The 26,124-nt window shown below is 43.1% G+C and overlaps 1 protein-coding gene across 3 annotated transcripts in view; it reads left to right on the top strand.

Annotated features, from left to right (window-relative positions):
• The window catches only part of CREB3L2 (cAMP responsive element binding protein 3 like 2), an 81,978-nt gene extending 64,342 nt beyond the window's left edge, over positions 1–17,636 (top strand). For 2 of the 3 annotated variants that reach the window (XM_063319797.1, XM_063319817.1), the window contains exons 4-12: positions 936–1,023; positions 2,841–3,022; positions 3,673–3,819; positions 5,448–5,506; positions 6,881–6,949; positions 14,541–14,640; positions 15,554–15,680; positions 16,362–16,587; positions 17,535–17,636. In XM_063319797.1, the coding sequence (XP_063175867.1) occupies positions 936–1,023; positions 2,841–3,022; positions 3,673–3,819; positions 5,448–5,506; positions 6,881–6,949; positions 14,541–14,640; positions 15,554–15,680; positions 16,362–16,587; positions 17,535–17,610 (1,074 nt within the window). In that variant the 3' untranslated portion in view covers positions 17,611–17,636. The remainder of the gene's footprint in view (positions 1–935; positions 1,024–2,840; positions 3,023–3,672; positions 3,820–5,447; positions 5,507–6,880; positions 6,950–14,540; positions 14,641–15,553; positions 15,681–16,361; positions 16,588–17,534) is intronic. The other variant, XM_063319807.1, reaches the window with a different exon arrangement.
• The last annotated feature ends 8,488 nt before the right edge of the window (positions 17,637–26,124 follow it).

The raw sequence follows: 26,124 nt of genomic DNA, 5'->3' as shown, positions 1-26,124 counted from the left end.
TGTCAGTCCAGGCCGGGTGGAGTTAGTATGTGCTGAAAATAAATGTTTCCACTTGGACGTGGATCAGAAATATGTGCAACAGAAATTATTTTATGAGAAACTGAAAAAATTAAACCCAAGTTTCCCATAATCCTCCCCATAATTCCCAAGCCTCCCATAATCCTGCATGTGCTGTCCCCAGTACGCAGTCCTGCCGTAGCTTGGGATGCTGTGGTTTACAAAGAGTATATTGGGACTAGCTGCTGGCTCAATACCATTGCACGGATTAGTTACACCGGTTATTGAGAGAGATTTTGGCTGCAACGAGCATGCTGATGTGCCAGACTGACTTCCTCAAGCCTGGGACTGTAGCATTCAGGCAGACTCTGGGCAACAGCTTGGCAGCCTGGTGCCCCAGCCCTGTCAACAGGGCAAGCCAGATGTCTTCCAAACTTTGGTCAGCTGTGACTGTCTCTTTTCCTGCTCCTCCACACCATGAAATGAACTTGGGTCTGATAATCTGGTGCTTCAGTGACCGGCACTTTGCTCTTGCTCCCAGATGACGAGGGTCTTTGAACAGGCTCTCCCCCACTGCCAGGAGTGTTCCTGTCTCTGCTCGAACAGACTGTGCAGTCCGGCAAATCCTAGCAGCAGCTCTGTTGCTAAGAGAAGTAATTTGAGTGGGTTGTATGCTAGCTTTCAGTCTGAAATGTCATCTCTGAGGCGTAATCTTTTATTTAGCTAAATATAGTAGTAAGAAAAGTCACAGTGGGAGTAGTCAGGGCAGTATTCTCTGTAGCCTGGTTTAACTGCTTAGAAGCAGTTAAAGCTTTGCCTGTAGCAGAGCAGGAGGGAGGGAAACCTCTCCATTTATGGAGAAGTCATCCTTGTGGCCTTCTATTAAGATTTTTAAGATGTGTGCTTGGGTTTTCATGCTGTTAATTTCTCTTTTCTAGATGAAACCACTGAGCCAGAAAGTTCTTCCAGAGATTAAATTGGAGCCCCATGAAGTGGATCAGTTCCTGAACCTGTCTTCTAAGGAAGGTCTGTTAATTACCAACCCAAAATGCAGGGGGAGATGACCAGAATGCACAATGAATGTACTTTACCCTGATTAAATATTTGGCCTCCTCATTCGCCATGTTAATCTTTAGGCTGAAGCTGTTGCCTTCTAGGGATTCAACTCAGGCTGCTAAAGAGCCAGCCTCTCTCTGATCCATTTATGTGTTTTTTCTTTTTTTCCTCCCCTTGCTCATCACAAAGAAAACGATCCCTTTTTTGTCTGTAGCGTATTAAGAATTGTACAGTTGCTAGAGGGAACTTGAATCCTTAAAGTACATGATTATTTAGGGTAGAAGAGAAATCAATTTGAGGGGACTTAACTAAGGCATAGAAGGCATGACGAGCATAAGTGGAAACTTTACCGTTTTAACCTCTGATACAATAGCAAGGTTGTGAGTTTATGAAACTAAAAGTTTGGTGCTTCTGTTTGTAGCATATTAGTTTTAGTAGAGTTTTTAAGAGACACCAGGATCCCTTTGCACTAATCTGTAAATGAGGACGAAGGAGCAATGATCCCTACCCTGAAAGTTAAACGTGGTTTTGTCATACATAATATGTTAACCCAAGAAAAGTTTGAATGAGCCAAATATTTGGGCTGAAATTTGAGCAGATAACTGTGTCTCAGTTGTCTGATACTTGATATTCTGTTAGTTAATTCATTTGTGTAGGTAATTAGAACTGCTCTAGGGAGAGAAGCAAGTGATGTGGCAGGTGGAAAAGGGAGGCTATATCTCAACCCAGGGCGTAGATTTGATTGCTCAGTTTGTGGGGTTAAGGGCCTTGCTGTTTTTCAGGTGTATATCTTCTTCTGGCAACTGCTAGAGTTAAGATGCTAGACAGAAAGTGATTGTGTATAATAGCTTTTTTTTGTTACTATTTTTCTTCCTTCCTCCCCCACCACCCATTTGATCTTTTCAACTCAAATTTCCAAAGTATAACAGAAGTGGAAGGTGGCAAATTCAGCCCTGTATCTTCCTACTCCTAGTTTTCATTGCTGTGAATTTATCTCAGAGAAATAATGACTTTGTTATGGCTGTTTTGGGCATCTGCTAAATTGTCCATGTAATATGAGTAGGTGAGACGTTGCCTTGTTTCTCTTGGTTCAGACCCATTTGGTCTTAAGTGGCACTTCGCTTGCCAGTTCCAGCACAGGTTCTTTTGGCTGCAAGTGCAGTAGAAGTTAGCTTATGGCCCTGGATAGCACAGAGTGACAGCGGTTCCTGTCGTAGTTGCCTAAGCTGCTCCAGCTCCATCAGTACATTAAAGCCTTCACTGTAACTCGGTTGTTACTTCCTCCCAGTTGTGCCAAACCACGTCCTTAGGAGTCAGATTGTTTCCCTCCTCTCTATTCATGTAACACCTTGGACGTGATCCCTTCTCTTGAAAAATACTGGCAATTTGTTTAATCCACAGCAAAGTTAGGAAAGACTATTGTTTTTGCAAAGACAGCACACTGGCTCAAATCCTCTCTGTTAATGTGGTTTCCCAGGGCCAGGGGACATGTACTGGAGGGTTATACTTAAACCTCAAAGCATTTGGAGAAGCTGAAGTGTAGGTAGAAATGACTGGAGCATATGCGCAGAGCGCTGTTTTGTCTGTTGAGCCTAAAGATAGCTGCTGCATTTCATTCCTCCTTTGGAGACCTGCATGCTCTGAAAATCTTCCAAGTTGCCATTTTTCCCTGATCCATTTTTTAGCAGACAGTCCTAGTCTTGGAAATTGGGTGGTGGTCATGGCTCTAGTGGAAATTTAAATTAGCACCTCAAAACCTTGTGTTACGTATCTCTCTTGCCATTTAGCAGTGGATCCCCTGCATTTGCCTCCAACCCCTCCCAGCAGCCATGGCAGTGACTCTGAAGGAGGGCAGAGCCCAGCGAGATCGCTCCCTCCCTCAAGCCCAATCCAGCTACAAGCCACAGCTAAAGTGACATCGCGCGCAGCTTCAGCGCTCTCCAATTCCCCTCTCCTGACTGCACCACATGTAAGTGGGGCTGGCTTTTTCCTTCATCTATCTGTCTGTCTCTCTTTTTTTCCTTTTTTTTTTTTTCCTTTTTCTTTAATTGCTGTTTTTGCCATGGATTTGACCATCTCTGGTTAAAACTGCCAATCCAGTAATTCTTGCACACTGGTCTGTTCTGTTCCCACAGAGAACAGCATGTGCCTCTCCTCAAAGTTAAGACAGGGTTCAACAGTGTTATTAAGTTTCTCCCACCATGGATTGTGTTTTGCATTAGGGCCCAGCCCTGCTGGGTTAACCTGTCCCTGGTAGACCTGCATCTGTCCTCTTGTCATGTCAAAAGTAAGTGGTGATCTTTAGGGAGGGATTTTCAGCAGTGCTTTTCATGTTTCTCTTTCCCTGTTTGAGCCAAGGAAGGTTTTACTGTTGGCCACATTGTATGCAGAGCTGGGCCGAGAACAACCATTTTCAGGGAATCCTGCCCCAAAGGTTCAGTCTCTGAATGGAAGCTATCTAAAAGGTCTTCCCCTTCCACTCATTCCCAATTGAAAGAGACTGCTGTGTTAGTAGACAGAGTCCTCTCTGAAGTGGGAGAGCTCCTACCTCTCTTCCCTAACACCCTTTTCTTTAGGGCTGTATCCGCTTACTGTTGTATTATTTCATGACACTTGCAGAAATTACAGGGGACCGGCCCACTCATCCTGACAGAGGAGGAGAAGAGGACACTGATAGCAGAAGGGTACCCAATCCCTACCAAACTGCCCCTGACAAAAGCAGAGGAGAAAGTGCTGAAGAAAATCCGCAGGAAAATAAAAAACAAGGTAAATGTTAGTTAGTCCTATTCATCATTCATTTTAAAAAATGCTGCAACAATTCTGCAGTAATGGTCTGTGGTACAGTTGAATCCCGTAAGACGTCTTTTAATAAAGTGTTTTTCTTTGTTCCTAAAAACATCCATCAAATTGCCTGTCACTGTGACAGCGTGTCTCTGTCTAGGTATTTACCTGAACACATGAACAATAGAGTATTTAGTAAGCAGGGTATCAAGTTGCTGTTGTTTGGCTCCATTTTAAAAACAGTACAATCCTACCCTTATGGTAGGCAAAGACCTCTGTATTCTTTCCACGGTGATGAAGGTGTTCTTTTCCACTGTTTCATGTTTTAAAACCTGACTGTGTATTTCAGTGCTTAAGTCTTTTCTTTCTTCCAACATGGGGAAGAGCCTAGAGATAGGAAAGAAAGCAGGGGTTTTTTTCAGACCTGGCCAGCTCACTTCTTCTAGAAGATATTAGTACATCTTTGAAGGTTAATGCATTCTGTTATTGGTTTTGCAGATAGAGGTGTAAATTTGCCCACAGTGAATTGGAATTTTCTATTGTAATATATATTTTTCAAAATTTTTGGAAGTGACCTTGTGCAATTTATGTACCTCTTTCATATAATCGGTCGTTTATGTTGGAGGGGATCTCTGGCGGTCCTTTGGTCCACATCCTTGCTTTGAAAGCTGGGTCAGCTTAGAGCAAGTTGCTCGAGGACTTGTCCAGTTACGTTTTCCTGTCTTGAAGGGTGACGAGTCCCCAGCATCTCTGGGCAACCTGTCCCATATTAGGCTGCTCTTGTGGTAAAAACAAGTAAATAGAATCCTTAATGTCCGATTGAAATTTCCTTTGTTGCAATTTGTATTTGATGCCTCTTGCCATTTTGCTGTAAGCTTCTGAGAAGACTCTGACGTTATCTTCACAAGATAGTTGAAGACAGCAATAGGATTCCTTCCTTAGCCTTCTCGTCTTCAGTCTGAACAAACTCAGCTTTCTCTGCCTTTCCTGATATGCCATGTGCTCCAGCATGCTTATTATAGCTCTGTTCCTCCTCTGGGCTTGCTTCTGTACAACCAAAGTATTTATTTCAGAGCCACAAACTGTACACTGTACTCAGCTGTGGTCTTGCAGGCACTGAATAGAGGGGAAGAACCACTTCTCTCAACCTGCTGGCTACAATCTTGTTAATGTGGACCTGGATCTGGTTGGCCGCCTTTGCTGTGGGGGTGTATTGCTGATTTATGTTTGACTTGCTCATCAGGACCTGCAAATCTTTTTCTACAAAGCTGCTTTCTAGCGCATGCATGGGCTTTTCTTCTCCCAGATGCATTGTCCTGGGACCATCTTTTAGTATTTGTCCTAGGATATTCTCTCCAGATGAATCTGACTTACTTTTTAAGGTTAGTTTTATAAGAGCAGGGAATGATCTTTTTCATGCTACTGAGAGGAGCAGTCTTGCTTCAGGATGTGGAAACAGACCAAGTCAGTGCTTTTCTTACCAGGAATAGAAATGAGAACAGCATGGAGGCTCGAATCGAGTAACTTCAGGGCTTTTTACCAGTTTATTAATTCATCTCTGATGCTTTTTTTTTCTATGCAAATATTTGGTGTTTTTCTTCCTTTTCCCTTAGATCTCTGCCCAGGAAAGTAGAAGAAAAAAGAAAGAATACATGGACAGTCTGGAAAAAAAGTAAGCCAGCCTTCTTCCTGTTTCAAACGGGCCAATAGCACTAGTTGCTGGACTGGGAAGGGATCCAGCTGTTGATGCTGGGACTGTTTGGTGCACAGAGTGCCAGCTGCCACCTCGTGGTTGTGACTGAGAAAAGGCCCTTCTTCTGCCTTCTGCTTGTAGGCGTGCTGGGGTGCTGCGGTGCTGCATTCGTAACTGTGTCTACCTCCAGCACGTCGCTAACGTGCCGACAAAGACTTTAAACCTTAAATAAAGCAAGACCCATCTGCTGTCAGCCTCCCGCCCTCATGCAACTCTGTTGGCCTAGTGGGTAGGCAGTGTCCAGGGAAAGGTGGATTCAAAGTGAATATATTCTGTCTTCTAGTGCAGATGGATACAGCAATAGGAAGTGGGTGAGTCAAGACTGTTTGGGAAAATAAGCAGGACTCAGGAAAACAGCATGTGACCCATCAACTTCCTTTAGGGAGAAGAAGCCAAATCCCCAGTTAGTGATTTATATCCCAACTTAATCTTTCTTCCAACAGACAAGTATTCTAGTATTTCTTTTATGCACTTCACCAGATGGATCTGTTAAACCCCTTGTACCATCTTTGGTGATATCCTTGATGTAATTTCCTTTTTTTCTTCTTATCTCTTTATGGACGAGTCTTGCTTTCTCAGAGTTATTCTGGTGAAATTCCACCGTGTACATACAGATATCAAAGGTGTTGCCCTTTACCTTTTTCCTTCTTGAAACTATTCTGTCTGGTCATGTTTGTCTTTTTAGGAGTCCCATATTTTCACTTGTATGTCTTATGTGGCATGTCATAAGATAACTAACTTTAGTTTAGGAGGTTTCTAGGGGCAGTGTGGAAATGAGCACTCTTGTAAATGAATCTGCATGGTTTATTAACCTCCCTAAACTTGAAATTCGAGGATCTGATTTCAGAAGCGTGGCATTCATTAAATTGCTTGGTGTCTCATCCTAGCAATGAAACGCACACATTGAACACCTTTGCACAAAATACTTGATAACAACATAAATATAGCATGTTCTGTCACTTTTAAAATATCTGTCCCTTGGCCTGATGCACAGAGAAAGTCTGAGCAGGGTCTTTGCTGTTGCTATTTCAAGGGGCAAAAAGTAGTGACAGCCCATCCTGAGTGAGCTACACCTGCTGGGATGTAGTTGAGCACTCTAAGCAGGTGCTCCACAGCTAGTAGTGTCTTTTGCAATGTCTTCTACACCATGAAATATGATTAAAGATTATGACTAAAGTTCGTTGGTGTAACTTAGCGTTAAATCTAGGCAAGATCATAGAGGTCTCTGTGGAAGCATGTTTAATAAATGACTGATTTTTTACATTCCTTTTTCTTTCCTTGTACTGTCTCCAGAGTTGAGACTTGTTCAAATGAAAATAGTGAGCTGCGTAAGAAGGTTGAAGTCCTGGAGAATACTAACAGGTAAGGTACAAAGGGAATAAAACAAAACTGTACCATGATATTACAGTGAAAAGTGAAAATCTGGAAGTTAAGAGATCAATTGAAATGTGAAGAATAGCTGTATCTGATCTGGTTAATGTCAAAGAAAAATGAGGAAAGCCAGTTATCATGACAGCAGTGTAACGTAAATCATAGAGGCTTTGATGATATGCTTGATCCTGAAGACAGCCTTAAACTGTCTCCCTAGCCTGTGTTGTGCTTGGGAAACCTTTTAACACTCTTCTTTGAGTTCTTCCACTGCCTAAGGAAACATGGTTAGTAGCACATAAAAACCAAAAAATTACAACACAACTCTCCAAATTGTCTTTACTTAGTGAAAGACTGTTTTGACAGGAGACCTTGACCTGGAGCATCACACTTCCAGAAATTACAGTGCTGAAGCTCAAAAGTCATTATTAATTCCTTCCGGACTACTAGATGTCATTGCAATTTTTGGGCACCCTTGCAACCATCTCACACTCCAGAATTTCCTTCATTTGGAGGGGGAAAATCAGCTTCTTGTTTCTTCATTTCTGAATAAATGGGTGACTCAATGGTGTCTTTCTCAAAGAACAAGCGGCAGAAAACGTTCAAGAGCTGAGCTTTTAATCAGATGTTGGCTGAGAGTGGAGTGTCAGTCATGGCTTATGGTCAGTGTGTTCTCTAATGATGGCAGACTCCAACGAGCAGGTATTAGATAAGTCCGCTGTTAACACCTTCTAGTTAGAGACATTTGTAGTGATGGTTGAATATTACCGTTCAACATGATGGTTGTACTGAAGTGTAGGAGGAGGCTGGGTTTTGAAGATAAGACCCACAATCATGGAAAATGGCCCTAGAGCTTGTCTGGCAGCCAGTGTATTGCTAATTGAGTGGCATGTGTTGTTTCTAATCTCCGGATCCAATCTCTAATTTCATGGAGCCAGACCCTGTAGAACTGCAATTTGCTGAAGAGTCTCCCACACACTGCTCATGCATAAAGACATCTGCTGCTTGTTTGAAGAGAGCCAAGCCATTTCTGTGCCTCCTGTATCTACCTCCAGGGCTTTATATAAAAGAACCAGGAATTGTTCTGTACATGTGGAGTAGGGTTTTCTGTCCCAGGATCTGTCCCAGGAGGTGCTGAAGCCAGCTGCAATAAGAAAAGGTGCAGCTGTGGATGAACCACTCAGGAACAACATGTTGTCAAGCCTAGAGTTCTTCTCCCCAGCTCAGCTAAATTTGGCCAGCTGTTTTCATCTCGGAGTTGTTGCAGATGCAGTCATGAGAACAGCTTTGTTGGTATTGACCATCCTTTTATACAGGATCTTTAGCATCTTCTCTATTATTTGATGATCTTAATTGTCTCATGCTAAATACTCTAAAAATATTTAGCAAAGTGATATTATCTCCAAATCCTTCATACTCTGGGCGTGTGGGATGAGTTGAATTGTTTTCTTTCCTCTGCAGTAGTATCGATATTGATTTGTAATGTTCTGCAGAGAAGCAGATGTTCCTGACCCTCTGCACAGAAATTCTTGTAATTCATGGCGATGCTGTTTTTGCTATTTAGATACAAATTGTACCTAAAATCTGTTAAAGCTTCATATTGAAGTACGGAGAAATATGTAAAATTGTCTGCTTTCATCAAGCTTGAATTAGGTAATGTACTGCATTATGGGTTTTTTCACCATAACCCCAAAGAGCCACTTTTCTTATTTAGTGTATAATTGTTCAAAGATCTCATTCAGAGAATGATTCTAGGCCCTTGTTTAATGTATGTTATCCACTTCCTAGGGTGAATTCGAAATGTCTGGTTTTCTCATTGGTATTTGCAAAGAGCCTTGATGTGGCATCCAGAAACTGTTCAAATGTGTTAGAACTTCTCTTCACAGCATCCTATAGCTGGTACTTCCAGCTATGTCCATAGGTACTTCTCCTATATACAGTCAGGAATCAAAGTTCAAAGCAGTGATGGTCAAAATGATGCAGTGTCAGTTTATTTTTGGATGTCCAAATTTAAATGGTTAGGATTTTATTCCTCAAAATACCTAGCAGTCATACACACGTCTTATTTAATATACCCAAAGAAGAGCCCCAGTTGACTTTAGTTGCAATTTTGAGTGTTCAATGCAGCAAAAAATGAAGACGTTGTTGAAGGTCTTATCTAAAAGTAGACCTACAAACTTTAGAGCTGTTCTTTTGTTGTGAAATACTGTAAGAGTGGAAGAACGATAACAGGAAAATAAGTGCTGTGATTACATGTAAAAATCTTTATGCATTCAGTGTAGATGAAGACAAAGTTGGTATTTTACTTGTTGGAAAATTCGGCTATAGCTGCTTACCAAAAAGTTCGTGCGCATGTACATGCTGTCAGTCAGTATCATGTTTTTATAGTTTGGCTTGAGTTGAAAGGAACTGAAGGGCAATTTCCAAAACTATTGAACAGCAGAGTTTCCTTTCAGGATGTGCAATCAGTTTTTTAGAGCATGTTATTCTATATATAGAATGCATTTTGCACAGTTACATACCTAAGGCTTCAGGGAAACCCTGCTTGCATTTCAAAATCTGGCTCCAGACCATGGAAACACTAGAATTTCTTCTGGTAAAAATGTTCCTAGTTTATTCTCAGCAACATGAAAAAATTTAGAGAAGAGTCTTCCCTGAGCCTTAGCCGGAAGTTCTGGATCTGAAAATATGTAATGTAAAAGGTGCAAGTGTGGTCAAAAACTTCACATCCAGAAGCATCTCCCTTGGCATTTATGCATCTTAAAAGGCAAGGCAGGAGGCTGGGGATCAAGATGCAGGGGAGTTTTTAATTCTTATTACTCTGAGTGGGTGACTGCAGCATTTTTGGCACCTTCAGTATTAGAACACTAGCATATGTTTCCTCTTCTAATTTATGTGACTCAGTCCCTTAAAAGAAACCCATCCAAGTTCCTTTCTAGGCAGTTTTCTCAAAACTAAGGAAGCACATTATTACATGCATATCTGTTATGTCTCGTAGCCACAAGTGAGCCAGGCTCTCATTGCTTTCAGTAGCATCTGAACGTGTGGGGTACTGCTGTCTTAAAAAGCAAAGGGTGTGAGAAGAAGCTGGCACCAAGAGTTGAACTGACTTGTCCCAGTCACCAAGAAGGCTTGATCCACTCACGTTTTGGCACTGGGACCAAAAGCAGAAACTGCCAATGATCTAGGGGGTTGAATATCGTCTCTGACACCAGCGTTGCTGAGCTGTGAGCCATGGCTATTTGGACTAAAAGACAGTATTGAAACATCTGGTACTGTGTATGACGTATGAGAATTAGTTTTGCTTTTCACTTCTGTTGAGTCTGTATTTATCATAGAATCACAGAATCATAGAATTGTTTTGGTTGGAAGAGACCTTTCAGATCATGAAGTCCAACTGTTAACCTAGCATTGCCAGGTTACCACAAAACCATGTCCCTCAGCACTACATCTACATGTCTTTTAAATACCTCCAGGGCTGGACTCAACCACTTCCCTGGGCAGCATGTTCCAATGTTGACAACCCTTTCAGTGAAGAAATTTTTCCTAATACTCGATCTAAACCTCCCCTGGTGCAACTTGAGGCCATTTCTTCTTGTCCTAGCGTCTGTTACTTGGGAGAAGAGACTGACCCCCATCTCGCTACAACCCCTACAACTACCTCAGGTAGTTGTAGAGAGCAATAAAGTCTCCCCTCAGCCTCCTTTTCTCCAGGCTAAACAAGCCCAGTTCCCTCAGCTGCTCCTCATAAGACTTATTCTCTATAAATATATTGATAATCACTTTCCTGGACAAATGATAGGCAGAGGATCCAATTAGCATGTGGTTGAGAGTGTTACACATGGACAAGGCATGCAAGTAGCTGCTTGAGTTGCTCCTGTGCAGTAATGACTCGCAAGTTGTGTAGATCTCTACTCTGACAGCCCCATTAAAGGCAGTGGCTTTATAAATACAATTGAGATGTTCTTCCATTTCTCATGCTCCTGCTCAAGCTATTAACCAGTCATCGAAAGATTAAGTTGCACATCAGTCTGACCCACCAAGGGTTTATCAGCACCAAAGCTGTAAGACTTCAGTGATTTGCATGGCTGTTCGTTTATTTGAGGCTGGTAAAGCCATTTTGCCAAGTCGTTTTCAAGGAGTGAAGGATCTGGATTTAAGTTGCAGTGAGATATCTCGCACTTCACTTCAGACGACTCTCATAATAATTGACAAAGCATGGCAGCCCCGGAGCAACTCCTTGTTTTCACAGCAGCAGGACAGTGTTTTTATGCTGAAACATCTTTGATGAAAAATTGGTGGATCTTTTCTTTGTAATTCAAATGAGGAAAAATTGTGGATTTTTTTTCTGCTTTGAGGTATTCTGGTCTTTCAGTGAAAACCTTACTTTGTGATCTTCTCTCTTTCCTACAAACAGGACAGGCAGAGAAGGAATCTGTATGTAGAGTCGAAAGACAGAGCAATTTTTCTCCTTCCTTATCAAAATTAGGTTTTGTTCCTCACAAAGTAGATAAATTCTCTGAAAAATCTTGATCAAAACAAACAGTGTTTGGTGTCCCCTAGAAACTGTCTTTTTGGTTTAAATCAATGTTGTATTTTAAACATAAACACTGAATTGAAGAAGCCTCCCAGGTGGCTAGGTCCCGGAGTGACAAATTTCCTCTCCTTAATCAAAGTGTCACTGAAAGTAGAGGAGAAGCCTTGACTCGTTCCTTGCTTTGGTGGTGAAAGGGACTCTTCTGAAGATGAATACGTGAATGTGCACATGAAAACAAGACATCACAGGCAGAGTGAGTTTGCTGGCAGTGTGTGGAAGGGAGAGCAGGAGTCTTCAGTCACTTTACAGCTTTCTATGAGGTGCTTCCATTGGCAGGAAAAAGCGTGAAAGCACGTTCACACCTCCTACGGAGGTGACCCTCTAATTGAATATCACTGGGAAACGTGTCAGACAGTGAAAATAATCCCTGTGGGTGCAAACCCCCTGATGCATGTTGCCTTGGGATTCCATTTTCTCCTGTTAGGACTTAGCCACAGGCAGTGTGTTTCACTAAAAGCATTCGCGGCCTTCCTGCTGCTATTTAGAGGGAGCATCTCCGTTTAACCTAAGTTCCTGTTCTACAGAGCACAGAGCTGCTCTTTTTCCCTCTCTTAGTCCAGATCATCCCTGCAGCCATCCGGTGACAATGAAGGCAGCTTTTGCATGGGAAAGGAGATCTTTTGACCTTGGAATCCAGTCTCCCACCAATCCAGATTCAAATAGAGAATAAAAGCAACAAGGAGTGCCCTATTTGGGCAGTGGCAGGGTAAACTGATAATCATCTCTGAACACACAAACTTGTTTCTTGCTTGCTCTTGCCTTGGCTCTTGCTCTTAGTTTGAAGATGCACCTGTAGCCTGTCAGCTCCCAACACCGAGTCCTTGCCTGCTGAGAAGACAGTAGCTCTGCTCAAACAGATAAATGGCTTGGGAGAGAAAGGCATTTTATATGAAGGTAGTTGGTAAATAAGGTGGGTGATGAATCTTCCTCTGTGTATAGGAGACCTCAGAATACCTGCCTAATTATACTTTTCAAAAAGAGCGGTTTGGAATCGGCTCTCTGGGCCCGCTCTGCCCAGCACGTTTTTTAAATTGGACACAAAAAGGCAGAGATGAGCAAAATGAGGAGAATTGCCTCTTCTCTGTTGATTTCCTCACCAGCCATTAGCTGTTTTCTCACTGACGCCTCCACAAAAAGTGGCAAGAGTGATCAGCATTTCAAGGCTGCTGCTGCTGCCAGCCCCCGAGCTGAGGAGGAGGAGAGCTCCTTCCTCCTTGCTCTGCGGAGCTGTTCTGTGTCGAGCCCAGTGACTCAAGCCTGAAACTGCGTGGAAATTTAGCCTCCTATAATAGCACAGAAAGTGCAGGGTTAAAAAGGCATTGCTGTATAGCATAGCTAGTGGCATATGGTGGGAATACTGTATGCAGCATGTTCTGTGCCGGGAAGTGATATATACCATGTACCAAGTCTTTGTGAACCCTCTTCCATGGAGTGAATTGGAGGAGGAATTGGGAAAAGATGCAGAAGGGAACAGGGAATTTGGATGGTCTCATTTACGTGATGGACAGTGTTTTCATCTCTTAATTTGCTTGTGGTCTCTCTAATAGTGAATAAAGGACTGAATTAGACGAATCGCTTTCTTTTTTTAAATATTGAGTTGCAGAATAAGCCATGCTCTCAAGAGCATGCAAGACATCCTTCCTTCATAAGTTGAGAAGGATCTGCTGGCCCAGATAAATCTCTGCTGCGAGCATGCCTTGTGCTCATTTCAGAATGCAGTGCTGAAGTCCTTGAATTCATTAAACCCTAATTAGCAATGAGCATTGATGATTAAAAAAATCTATAATAATAGGCAGGCAAGTGTATATTGAGCTGTGAAGGCACCTCTGGGTCTGTCCTACAATTAGTTTTTAGCCAGTTTGATCTTAAAATAATCCTTCTATTTTCTTTGACATCCTAACCTTGCCTCTTGCTTTAGCATTTGACGTTAACAGCCTCCAAAGCTGTTGCCTGGAGTTTTGTGGGGGGTTACCCTCTGAAATAGGTCGTGAGACTTACAGGAGAAATGAAGAGTAAAATTGGAAGCAAACAGCAAAGTTAACATCCTGATGCAAAATTGTACTATATTTGACTGTGCTGAGGGCAAGTATTTGGATTATTCCTTGTCTGTCAAAAAGCTTTAATGAAAACAAAATGAAAACTGCTGTGAAAACCCTATATCAATCATTCTTTGAGATAATTTCCCATGTAAATTAGTAATATCCTAACTGTGATAATTGATGATGATACAGCAAAAGAAAAACAGCGAGACAGAATATCTCCCTGGTCTGGGACTATTGACTCCAACCAGAACAGAATTGCTATCGTGGTTGGAGCCTCTGAAAGACACAGTCAGAGTAGCCACTTCAAGCATCCATGATTTTTGTGAACTTGGGGAGTATTTAGCAAATAGCAATAAAGTGCTTTATTTAATAAATCAATCTATAAGAAATTAAGTCTGTGCTTATGTCTAGTTTTAAGACCTTCTCTTTGAAAATGGTCCAGCGTGTGGTCCAAACCACCGTATGGCAGGTTTTCAGAAAAAGGACATAGCTGTATACCTCTACCACCAATTAGAGCAGTTATAAACTTGCTTCTGCACCTTTTCACATAATGGTGAAACTCCTGCTGAATTCATGACACAGAACCAGGTTGTATATGCATCTAGTCACTTTTAATGTAGACCAGTTTCAGTTGTTTCTTGTAGAAACACTGAAAATACAGTTTTTATTTATAAGAGCCTTCTGAAAATGCCGAAGAAGTAATTGTTCAGGGACATCAGTTGAGGGAAAGCCAAAAGATCTTTTTGAAAGGTCCAGTGTAAAAGGTCCATATGTAAAAGTCTTGTAAAACTGAAAACATTCCTTGCTTCAAGGGGAGGACTTTCAATGATCTGTACCTTGTCATAAATGCTATATTATTGCCAGGTGTGGGATTTGAAGCAAAAAGCTGTTTAACCGGCAAGTAGATCAGTGCATTTGATGCTTGTCTGTTGTCTTTGCTTTCCAGAACACTTCTGCAGCAGTTGCAGAGACTCCAAGCCATGGTTGCTGGGAAAGTGTCCCGTTCGTGTAAGGCAGCTAGCACACAGACAGGGACCTGTCTTATGGTGAGTGTCCCTAAAGCTGGGAATTGTAGGGGAATGATAATTTCTTTCCACTGCTCAAAGGCACATCCCTTGTTCTGTGAAGCCACTCACTTCCAAATTCTTAGCTTGGGAAACTTCTCTCCAAAATTTGACAATTAATTTTGAGGTAGGTGAGACTCCTGGCTGGTGAAGGTTAATGGTTGTGGGAAGGCATTAAATTCTGGAGGAGACCGGGCCTGTGCTTTTCATTGGATGCTGCAGTGATGAAAGAAGGAGCACTGTCCCTCTGAGTGACCTGTTTTACTATTTCCTACAATATTGTATGTGAGAAATGGTGTCTAGAGTTGTAAAATTAAAACAAGAGTGATCTTTGATGCCTGGTTCTTTTGATACCAGTAAAAATAAACTTGCTCATCCAAATAAAAATATGACTAAGGCTATAAAACTACCTCTGGCCTATTTCAGTAATAGTAGTCAGGATAAGAAAAGGATTAGAATGAAACTTTTCCCTTTTCCCTCCTTACACTCAGCCAGCAAATTCCCTTTATACTAGTGCTATAAATTGATGGAAATTATTTTCAAGGTCTAAGTTGTTCTCCTAGTCTGCCAGCCTCTCCTTTACTTCGAAGCAAGACTGGGGCCAGCAGCAGAAATAACCTTGGAAATTCCCAACAGCACCTGTAAAACACACGCGGTGGTTGTGTCTGCTTTTCAACTTTGGCAGTAAATAAGGCTACAGGCCAAGATGGTGGCAGACATTGAAAACAAACTTCAGCGTTGAAATCTGCCCTTTAAAACTCTGAATTGTTATTCTATATGTGCCTTTGCTAAGAGACACTGTAAGTAGTGATGAAAATAGCCTCAAATGATTTTGATGGGCACATGTGGGCCAAGAGCTAGTGCACTTACCTCTTCTGCATCTTCCTGTTGCCAGATGGTGGTGCTGTGCTTTGCAGTAGTTTTTGGCAGCTTCTCTCAGAGCTACGGGCCGTATCCTTCTGCTACAAAGATGGTGTTGCCCAGACAGCATTCCTCGCCAGAGTCCTACACAGACTCCATTGGTAAGTGACAGCTATCCCGGTCTTGCTTCCTGCTTGGTTGTGCTTCGGCACTTGTTTTCCACCCCCATCCCTAATCCCCTCCTCAAGCACCTCTTGTTTTTCTGCTCCTTAGTGGGCCATTCCTTGATATACCTGTGTCTTTCAAAGGATAGCTTGGTGAGCTGTTCTGATGGCAGAAGACTTCGTAGACATGGGCAAAGCCTTTCCCCACTAGCCTGCTTGGTATTTCTGTTTGAAGCAGTTTTGTTTCTGTTTGTGGGACTAAGGCTAGTGGTTTGTAAAAGGTAGCAGGATTTCTACTCAGTAGCAAATGTTCATCCTGTTAAAACACGCAACTGATATCAGCTGGTGTCTCCTTTGCCAGCAGCAACAGACGGTCAAAGGACTGAGTGGGAAACTGTTAGTATTTTATACCCATAACGATCCAGTTGCTTTCAACATATATTACTAAAATGATTGTTTCATTTTGTTCTTGTTTTGTGAATAATTCAGGGCTTTTTGATCCCTACCTGGACCACTGCTGTGGTATCTTTCCTCAGCTATCAAATTACCAGATAATCACTATGAAAAGACCTTTGCATCTTTAGTTCTGCTCTGACAGTTTCCATTTCCTGAAATGATATGGTTGTTCTCCGAGCTGCCTGTTTCTCATCTCTTTTTGCCTTCTGTCTTTGTATGCAGTGAGGTCAAGGAGTCTGCTAATTTATGAAGAGCCTCACCAACTGGAGGAGTCGTCAAGCCCGATCTCCTTTGCAGATCGCAATGACAGGCAAGCAGACACCTCCAAGTACGCAGCGCTGTCCCTGGAAGCCATGCCAGGGTCACAGCAGGATGATATCATGCAGTTCACAATAGCCAATGAGACGAGGCTAGAGAAATCGGTGCTGCTGGGCCTGCAGCAGCACAGGTGAGTGCAGGGTGGGCTGCTTGTCATCCAGGTGTTTGGCATCACTGTCATTTGTGTCTGGAGGCCAGCAGTAAGATTAGGGGCTCAGCTGTGCTTGGGCACTGTGGAACGTGAAGGAAAAGTTTGGTCTCTATCTGGAGAGCTTGTAGGCAGAGTTATTGTTACTCTGGAGAAGTGGTTGCAACAGTATTGTAGTAATACAGCTACCAAACTCGGTGCTTCTGCCAGAAACCTAACCCCTATAAGCCCGCTAGTTGTGCTTACCCACTTCTTTAAGCACTTACTTCTTTGTCCCCTGAAGGAATAAGCTTTTGCCAGTTGGGTGGAAGTGTAAGGCTGTGACTCACTGGGCTTTCTACGAGGTTAGGGCGTGAAGAGCTGGAGCTTCTCACAACAGTGATCTTTCTAAAGCATTACTGTGGAAAGTTTGCAGGACTCGGTCTTTAGAGACAGACCTGTAAGGTTATCTGAACTACTTAACACAGAGCTCCTTCATATCTTTTTTTTCTTTTAATCTTAAATCTAAGTTTTTGGGGCCTTTGCAAAGAGACACTTTCACTGGTTTAAATATGTATGTGCAGTTTTCTTTCCACTTTACCTTTTCTTTGTCCTGCCACTGCCCTGCTGGCCTACATCTTGTTCTCTGCTGACAAGCAGTAGCAAGCACACCAAACAGTGGAGGGAGGGATTTTGTTTGAAAGAATGTTATTCTGAGGGCTAGGATGAGCCGTATCACCCCAAGCATGCCTTCTGAGCACTTGTGTCAAAGTTATACCTAGAGCCAAAGAGATGACTAATTTGGTGTCTTACCATACCCCAACTGACAAGTACCTGGTAAATACTGTGTGCCATTTTAGCATTAGCCAATTCAAGCAGGATATGCGCTTTTAAAAATGACTAACTATTAGCGTTAACCTTTGTCGTTTTGGTTTTTTTGTTCCCTGCAGAGTCAACTCCGAACTAGAAGGAAACGAAACACTGAAGATAATTGAAATAGACAGAAGAGTCAATGCCACCTCTTAAAAATAAAAAAAGGCCTTTTTTCTTGACTTCCCTCTTTCCCACATATTTTCAACCAAAGTCCCCTTGACTTGTCATCCTCAGTGAACCAAAGCACAAAAGAGAGGGAGTTCAACTTCTGCATTGACTGGTGAGGCTGTGACTGCAGATGGGATCTCTTGCCTTTGTAACTCCCTTCCTCGCTTCGCACACAGTCCCTGTCTTTGCTTTTATTCCTTTCCTGTCTGATACCGCAAGGGCAGGATTGAATTATGATGGCAGATGATGCCAGCAGTGTGCCGGTGACTGGTGGGTGTGCGTGCGTGCGTGCACACATCCTAATCTGAGCACAAAGACATTCTGTAAAAGAGTGAAATATGCAAAACTGATGGGAGCTTGTGGGTGACAGGTTTCTTGGGAGAGGGAATTGAGAGAAAGAGAAGATGCAGCATAGCGCTGCTCAGAACCTTGCCACAGCTCTGTGCCTACTGGTCTACAGCATTTGAGCCTTTTGTGGGGATTGAGAAGCATGATGAGTGTGCTTCCAAAGGGACATGGGTGGGCCCTGACATTGTTGAGTTAACACCGCAGGCAGGAGAGGGGCGGGCAATTATACTGCTGAATTGTCCTCCCCTAGCTCTTTCTCTCTTCTCCTCTCCAGCCCCTTTATCATTTAGTGGGGTAGGTTTTTCCTTGGGTTGAAAGCAGCCCTGGTAGGGTTCTCTACTGCTTCCACCCTTGTGGAATTCAAGCAAAGATCAGTCGCTGTCTTGTCACACTTTGTCTGTGTGGGAGAATTACACTAGTTCAACTAAATCTGTTTAGAAAGCAGGTTTTGTTAAATTTATGCAATGTTTTGGATGGATGTCCTTTAGTCTGCTTAAGGCTAATATGTTTAGCTTAAATCAGTTCCTTCCCAACAAACTAAATCAATGTAAGGCTCAAACCGGAAGTGCCTCCTGAGAGGACCGTATGGATTTAATTTATTGGCTTCTAGATGTGTTGATGGAGTTTCTTATGTAGACCCAGTCTCAGATTGTCCTGTGTTTTCCTTTCCTTGCCATTTTCCTGTTACTGTTGTAAATAGTATTTATTAGCTTTGCAAAATTTTGTTCAAGCAGTCGCAATGAAGAGAACTGAGCTTCCCTAACCCTGCAAGCAGTCTGGGGAAACTCTGAAATCAGACATACAAATATCACTGAACACCCATTCCTTCCCCCCATACCGGAATTGGTATATAAATTAAGCCATGGGTCTTATCTTCCTCTTACCTCCTTTTCCAGAGATGTGATCTTAGACCAACTGCTTAGCTGAAAAGATAAGGGGTACAGGTAGCCCCAGCTAGGCTCACTTCAGGCCTGGAGGTGGTAGATACTGTATTAACCCTATGGCAAGACAGCCCCTGACCTGAGGAATTAAGTATGTAGGCATCAGGCAAGGCAAAAGAGGGATGAGATGGGCACATATGGAGGTAAAGTGACCGGCCCAAGTTCAGTGAAAAAGCCAAGAGGAGTATTTAGGTCCGATCCTGGTGCAGTACTCTTTTTCCTGCTTTGTTTCCTCCTTGTCCCATGTAGCTGTTGCCTTTAAGGGTTTTCCCTCTCTCAGTACCCTGGTCATGCCTTTGCCCGACCTGTGCTTCTTGCAATTTGTCCTTGGAGCGGCACAGTCAAAGCTATGCCAGGATTTGAGCAGGGTTTTGTCTGGTTACTACAGAAGGGTGCTCAGACTCCATTGAGGATGGATTTAATGTGAAAATCCTAATTCAGCAGGCTAGCATATAGCTACTTAACAGTCTACCAGAAGTCAATTTAAAAAAAGAATAAACAATTTTGAAGCTCTTTTTTCTTTTTTTTTTCCTAATGATAAATAAGGGAAAAACTAACGTAGCCTTACAAGTAATTTTTTACCATGTACAGTAGATATTTCCTGCAAGTATTCTATTTTGTAAAATATTGGATTTGTATTTTATTACAGCAGCTGCCACACCAGCTCCTTTCTTGTTCTTCATCCTCCTTAGACTTTCTTCCTTCAGTATCCTATTTTGCCGCCCTCAGGCCTGACTCAAATCTCAGTGAAATTAATGGGAAGAATTTGGAGGGTTACAGCAGGCTGTGGATCAGTCCTCACTGTGCCATTTTAAGAAGGTGTTTCGTGTTAGTGACAGTGAAACATGTCTCTGACTCCATGAAGTTGCAATAAGTTTTGGTGTACAGACGTGCTTTCTAGGTACTGCCCTATTCTTCTATGCGCGTGCCTTTTTATTATTTTACCTTTGGTGGCAATGAGAGGAGAAATGCCATTGTAGTCTATTTTGTGAGTGTTCCCTTCTTCTTTGCACGGGTCAGTCTCCTCCCTAAAACCTTTCTCCCTGTACAGTGATCCTGCTGGGTCTTCTGCATCATTCCAGTATCCACCAATGACTTTTGTATGGGGTTTTTTCGAGCAACGATTTAAGGCTTCACATAAATAATGATCACTGGTGGGTGCCACCAAGGGTGCCACAAGGGATGGCTGCATTCCTTAGCCACATGAGGTCAGCAAAGTGACAGAAGGCGGCTGGGACTGACCCTTCCACTACCGTATGGCTGGTCAGTGTGAGTGGGCAAGGTCATAGTTTAGAAGATTCTTTAAATGGTCTCTTTTTTCAGAGCACCCATGGTTTGCCACCTCTGAGGGCAACCGAATGTCTTCTGCAAAAGAGGCCCCAAGCTGTCGAGCACAGCTCTGCTCTTACTAGTCTTGCAGTTTGCACCGTGCCTAAGTAGGAGGCGGCTCTGCCTGAGCTCATGCCCATTATCAGTTAAATGGATCACCTGCCATTGCAGATACAGCTGACTTCACAGTATTAAAACCAAAATTGAATTATTTCTCAATACTTAAAGGGCAAACAATTTCGCAAAACCCAAACAACCCCCCACCCCGCTCCGAAACCTACTGCCCTAGTCACCATTAAAGCTTTGCTATTCTATTGGCTTAATTTGGGCATGTCAGTTCAAATCTGGTTGGAAGACAGTCATGTTTTCAACTGGACCGTTTTAAACTGGCCGTGGTCTGGGTCAGGCCTCTGAACTAATTCATCCAAGCCGGTATGGCAATACCAGTTTTCCTGTAACTGTTTGATAATCTATTTCTATAATCTTAATTTGTGTAATCCTTTAAGTTATTTTTAGGTACTCTTTTAGGGAATCTCTTGACCTAGCACACGCGTTGCTTGGGGATTTATGATATTAAATATTGCTTCTTTTATAGTAAGAGAAACCTTTGCTTTACTTTGGTATTTGTGTGATCTTTTCTTCAGGGGGCCTTAATAGAACAGGTTTCTCTGCTAGGTACTAGGAGCCAAAGAATCTCCTGTCATCACCTACCCACAGGCTGTTATGCGACAAGGACCTCACTGTCTCCAGAGGTAGTTTATGCCCGTGGTAACGTTCCTAGCAGGGGGACAGAGGAGGCAGGACACGTGCGATTGCACTGCCAGCCTCGGCAGCCCAGGGGTGACCGGAGCACGAGCGCTGGTGCACCGCAGACCATGTGGAGAGGCAGCTGAATGTGCTCTGTGTTAAGGGCATAGGGAAGGAGTAGTAAAGCGTGTTCAGGGAGGGTACCGGGATAAATGCTTTTAATTAGCTCAGCTATATTACTTGAGATCTTAGCCTTCTGCCATTATACTTTTTCCAATGATCAGTGACTTGGTGCTGTAGAATAATGTGTTTGTATGGACAGGGTAGGCAAAGGCCTACTTAATTTCCATTTCCACTAGTGGACTTAAGTGATCCTTAGAGTCTTCAGCTGTAACATTATGCTGCTTGTCAGCATGACTTTATACACATTAGTAAACTTACCTTTTGGCCCATAGCTTTAAAGCATGCCTAGATCTGTCGGGTCTTTGCTTCTAGGGAGATAAGCTATGAAGGAATGTAGGGCATTATTTTTTTTTATATATATATATTTAAAAAGTATCAAGCACAGGGCATGTGACAGTTCTAACCTTGTTATCAGTGTGTAGATAACGTTGTTTGTTTTTTTTTTTTTTTTTCCCCAGGCTATTTATAGTTCTTTGCTGCATTTCTCTTTATTTCATCCGTACCATTCAATGTTTTTCAGCAGCACAGACTAATAATGGATTAGGCTGAGGTTCTTAGGCCAGATCCCAGCTGATGGAACGCAGCGCGCTTCTCACTTACTGCTTTTGGAGGCTGCAGGTCTGATTTATACTGGCAGGGGACCTCTTCCGCATCTCTCTGTGAAACAATGTGTCTCAACATATTCTTGATTTTTCTAATGTAGAGCTGAAAAAGAATATAAAAACTTTTCTTTGGGTTGGTTTTTTTTTTTTCCCTGCTAAAAAAAACAACCCACCTCTCCACTCCCATCCCCCCCCAAACTATCAGCGGTGAATTCTGTCTAGACACATTTAGAATGTAGGTCAAGTAAATGAATGATACTAATTGCTACGTTGGGAGGGATTTCCACTGAGTATTTGGGCTCTAGATTCTAGCTAATGCCAAGAGGCCATTGCACAAAACTCACGCAGCTAAGAAGAGAAGTATACGGGGTATTTTTATACTCCTGGTGACTAAAATATTTCTTTCTCAAGTCACTAATTAGAAAGGGAACATTTTGTATTCTGAAGGTGAGATGGTAGGTCAGTACTTTATAACCGCAAAAGTTATACTCGCCTATATAAGTGGTGTAGAGCCATGGTGTGTTGCTGCTTTGCACTATAGGGTTAAGGAGAAATAACTTTGGGGGTTGCAAAGGTGAATGAACTAGCTTGTGTGTTAAGGTCTTTACAAGTAAGATGTAAGGCTTCAGTCAACAGGCCAAGATCTCGTAGCTTTCCGTGGCCAATAAAATGACAGTGGGCATTCAGGGATATGCTGAAGGGTGATCTCAGTGGCTACTGCATTACTTAGGTGGTCGGCATCCATTGGAGACTCCAGGACTGAGAGGGAAATTGCCATTTGTTTTTGTGGTTTTCATGTCAGGCCTTTTTCTGCTTCACTCAGGTGTATACCTGAATTGACTTCCTACGTAGAAGAGTGCGTCTCGCAGGAAACTCTCATTTGTGATGCTGAAATGGAGTTTCAGTATTCTTTATTACCAGTAGTCTCTTTTCTGCCCTAAAGCCCATCTCCATACTCTTCCTCTAAGAGCTGGAACTGAATGGGTGAAAACAAAACATGGGACAGCTGGGTTTGTAGACCTGTCTTACAGAAAAAATGAAATAAATGGCCGACAAGGGGACTCCTGACATCACAGGGAAACTTCCTAGTTCTTGATTCCATAAATCAGCAATGATAGTCTTTTTCATTAGTTCCCCCCTTGTTTTAGCTTTACTTTTCTCCTTGTTCTTTGATACTATGCAGTCCTGTTTATGCATATCTGACCTTTATGGTATATGCCATTTTTCCTTCCAACCAGCAGGTAAAAATCTTTTTGAACTTTAGCAGCCTGTAATTAAGGGAGTGGGAAGGAGAGAGGGGGAAGCGGAGGCAAGTAATCAATTTCTTTTAACAGAACTCTGCTCGTGTCTGACTTTGCCATATCAGATTTTAATTCAATGGTGCTGATGTAACGGCGTCTTGCTTTCTTCATTTGTACAGTTAGCAAGAACGAGTGTGAGTGTGTGTGCATCTGTGCACGTCTGCATTGACAGCAATTTAAAAAAAACCACACAGAGGGTGGGTTTTTTTCAAATGTAGTAAGCATCACTAAATAAAGGCATCTACCCGAACACACAGGGCACATTCCACTTGGTGCAACAGAAAGTCCAGGCCTTTCTCTCTGAAACCTGTTTGCATTCCGCATCACTGAGCACTTGTAAAACTGTCGTGTGAATTGCTGTCTGAAGTCTGTCCTATTAGCATTTTTCGACTGAGTGTTGTTGCACTGTGTCATTTTGTGTGTATGCATAAATTGTCTGGCCTTTCTGTATGACAGCTCTGGCTTGGTACAAAAAAAAAAATTGCTTTAAGCTTTATTGTATCTTCGGGTGTCATTTTTGTTCCGCAGAATTATGGCTTTGAATGTTTTGTTATTGTTTGGGGTTTTTTTCCTTAAAATGGTGTGAGTAAGCCTTAAGAAGTGGCCCCTGGGAGCTGACAGCTCAAGGAACACAATTTGTTGACCCGGTCTTCTGGGAGAGGACCCTAAGGATCTCCCCCTTCCCTGGGAGCAGGACTGCCCTATCCGCCCCAGAGGTGCGGAAAGATGCCAGGGAGGGGCAGCGGTTTGCTCTGAGGGACACACGGTGATGTAAGTACCTCACGATTTCCCTGAGATTTGCTGGGCCTTCCAAGGGTAAATTACCTGGTGTTACCCGCTTGAAGAGAAAGACATAACCAGGGCCAAAGCCATTGCCTTGGGCCGTGCAAAACAATTCCGTGTGACTCTGAGTCACTCTGCGTGTGACACCCCCAGGGCATTTCAGCTGATCTTTCCCTTTCCCTCCGCTCATGTGGATACAGCATGGGTTTGTGCAAACATTCAAAACTATTTAAGAGGAAAAGGACAGTGATACTCGTGCAAAAGCACCCCCACCCCCCCCCAAACTGCGTGGTAAACTGCATTGGAGCCTCTTCTGACTGCAGATATCTCGGTTCTTTTGCCATAAGTCTCTTTTACTCGGTGCAAGTGTGTTCAATGGCCTCCCCATTTTTATACAAGTCATCTCGATATGGTCCCACCTTGGTTGTTGACACTGCAAACACGGCCATCGGGTGAAAAGAAATCCCTGTTTTTCCTTTTTAAATTGTCTGCTTGATTCTATGAAAGAACAGACTACCTGCTTTTGTAGCCTAAACATGTATGTAGCTAAGTATGTTATGCTTTTCATTTCTTGCAAATAAATATTTTCTGTAGAAAAAGCAAGTACAACTCGTTTGCCTGCCTCATGGTTGGAAAAGAGCTGGTCCCTTGGCTTTCCCAAGCGCGGCGTTGTGCGCAATGTATCTGTCTTCAACAGGGCAGAACGCCGGTAATTCAGCACGTTGCTAGACAGAGAAGGTTAAAAGCAACGATGTGGGTTTTTACTGAAGCTGGCTGCCCCTTCCCTTTTTTGAGATTAGCGGAGAATTGTATCTGTCAATAATGGGTGGGAATTAGGCTGATGGCATTTACTAGGGATAATGGCACTTGAGTGCAACCATGCGATATGGCCCCATTAATATTAAATTCTCTCCATATAAAAGTGGGATCCAGGAAGGCTGATGCTCAAGGGGGCACTACCTTCAGCCTAGTGATACCAGTGTGCCGGAGCACGCTCGGCCTTGATTCGTGTGGGCCAAAGAGCCTCCCGGAAGGTAAGGCCTTTCCCTGCACTGATTTTACACCGGGCGACTAATTACTTACACTGAAGTGAACTCTTAAAAGAGCTCTTTCTGCTTGGGCTTTTAGGGGTTGGGTCCGCTGCTGGCCTCGGCTCCTTCCCTTACCCTGACTCACCCTGCAGAGCTTTCTCCAGCAGTTCCGAAGCTGCTATTTCGCCTGTGCAAACAGCCGGCACTACACCCTGCAGCCCAGAAGCAGCATCCAGGCAGGGGACGGAGTTGACCTTTGCTGCTTTGAGTAGACACGAAAAAGAAAATAACCTGATTTCTTCCAATGTGGGGACTGTATTGCTTTGCTGGCCATCCAGCAGCAAAGGGAACATGGCGATGGATGGCCTAGTGCAGATGTGAAAATTACCCTGTGCAGAGCTGGCTTCACAAACGGTGTGGTCACTTGTGTTACGCTGGTTTTCTGCTAAGAAAGGGACCTCGTATATGAGTACTCTGCATCCATATAATAGCAGCCAAGAGCTTATCCTCCGCAGGAAATACTAGCGATGGAAGTAATACTTCCAGCTTTCCTGAACTGAAAAGGGGAGCATGACAGATGGCTTTGGTGCCTCCTTCTCAAGGCCTCTTAAGGAAAGCTGCTCTAGAGGTTGGGGAAGGTAGCGTACCATGAAAATTGGAACACCCTGGCCCACACTAAATTTGTGGCTGATGCACACTTTCAGAAACACCTCGATTTTGGGCTAAAGAGGTTAAAGTAGCAAAATAAATTGGCAGTGAAGGAAAAAAAAAAAAATAAAACCAGCATTTCTCTCCTAAGCTCTACCCTGGTGCTTTTAACCCAAGGATTGCCTTTTTTTGCCTACCATCATTTATGATCACAAGCAAATGAAATTGGAATGAGAGGTTTATTTTCTCCCTATCCAGCCTTTTTGGTCTGCCCCATCGCACTCGCAGCCTCTGTGCAGGGCTGTAGCAGAACAGCTCTCTCAGGCAGAGTCCGAGTCTGCCACCAGACGTATTGTCTAACCCACCTCCTCGGTCACAGCAGATGATGAAGCAGCTCTTTCTCACAAAATTTGGTTTTTCTACCTGAACGAAGGAGGTCTGTGGTGCTTTCTCTTAGAAGGTGGGGGGAGAAGGGCTGTACTTTGTCCTTGAAGTTCTGCATCCCGCTCCTTCGCTCTCATCGTTCCAGAGGTTATTGGGGCCGCCGTCTTTCTCCTGCTGCCGCTGGGTGCCCCTTGCTTTCCGA

The sequence above is a fragment of the Chroicocephalus ridibundus genome, chromosome 1 (assembly GCF_963924245.1).
Source record: "Chroicocephalus ridibundus chromosome 1, bChrRid1.1, whole genome shotgun sequence".
NCBI lineage: Eukaryota > Metazoa > Chordata > Aves > Charadriiformes > Laridae > Chroicocephalus > Chroicocephalus ridibundus.
The sequence above is the reverse complement of the archived record's forward strand: the minus strand, read 5'-3'. Positions and strand labels throughout refer to the sequence as shown.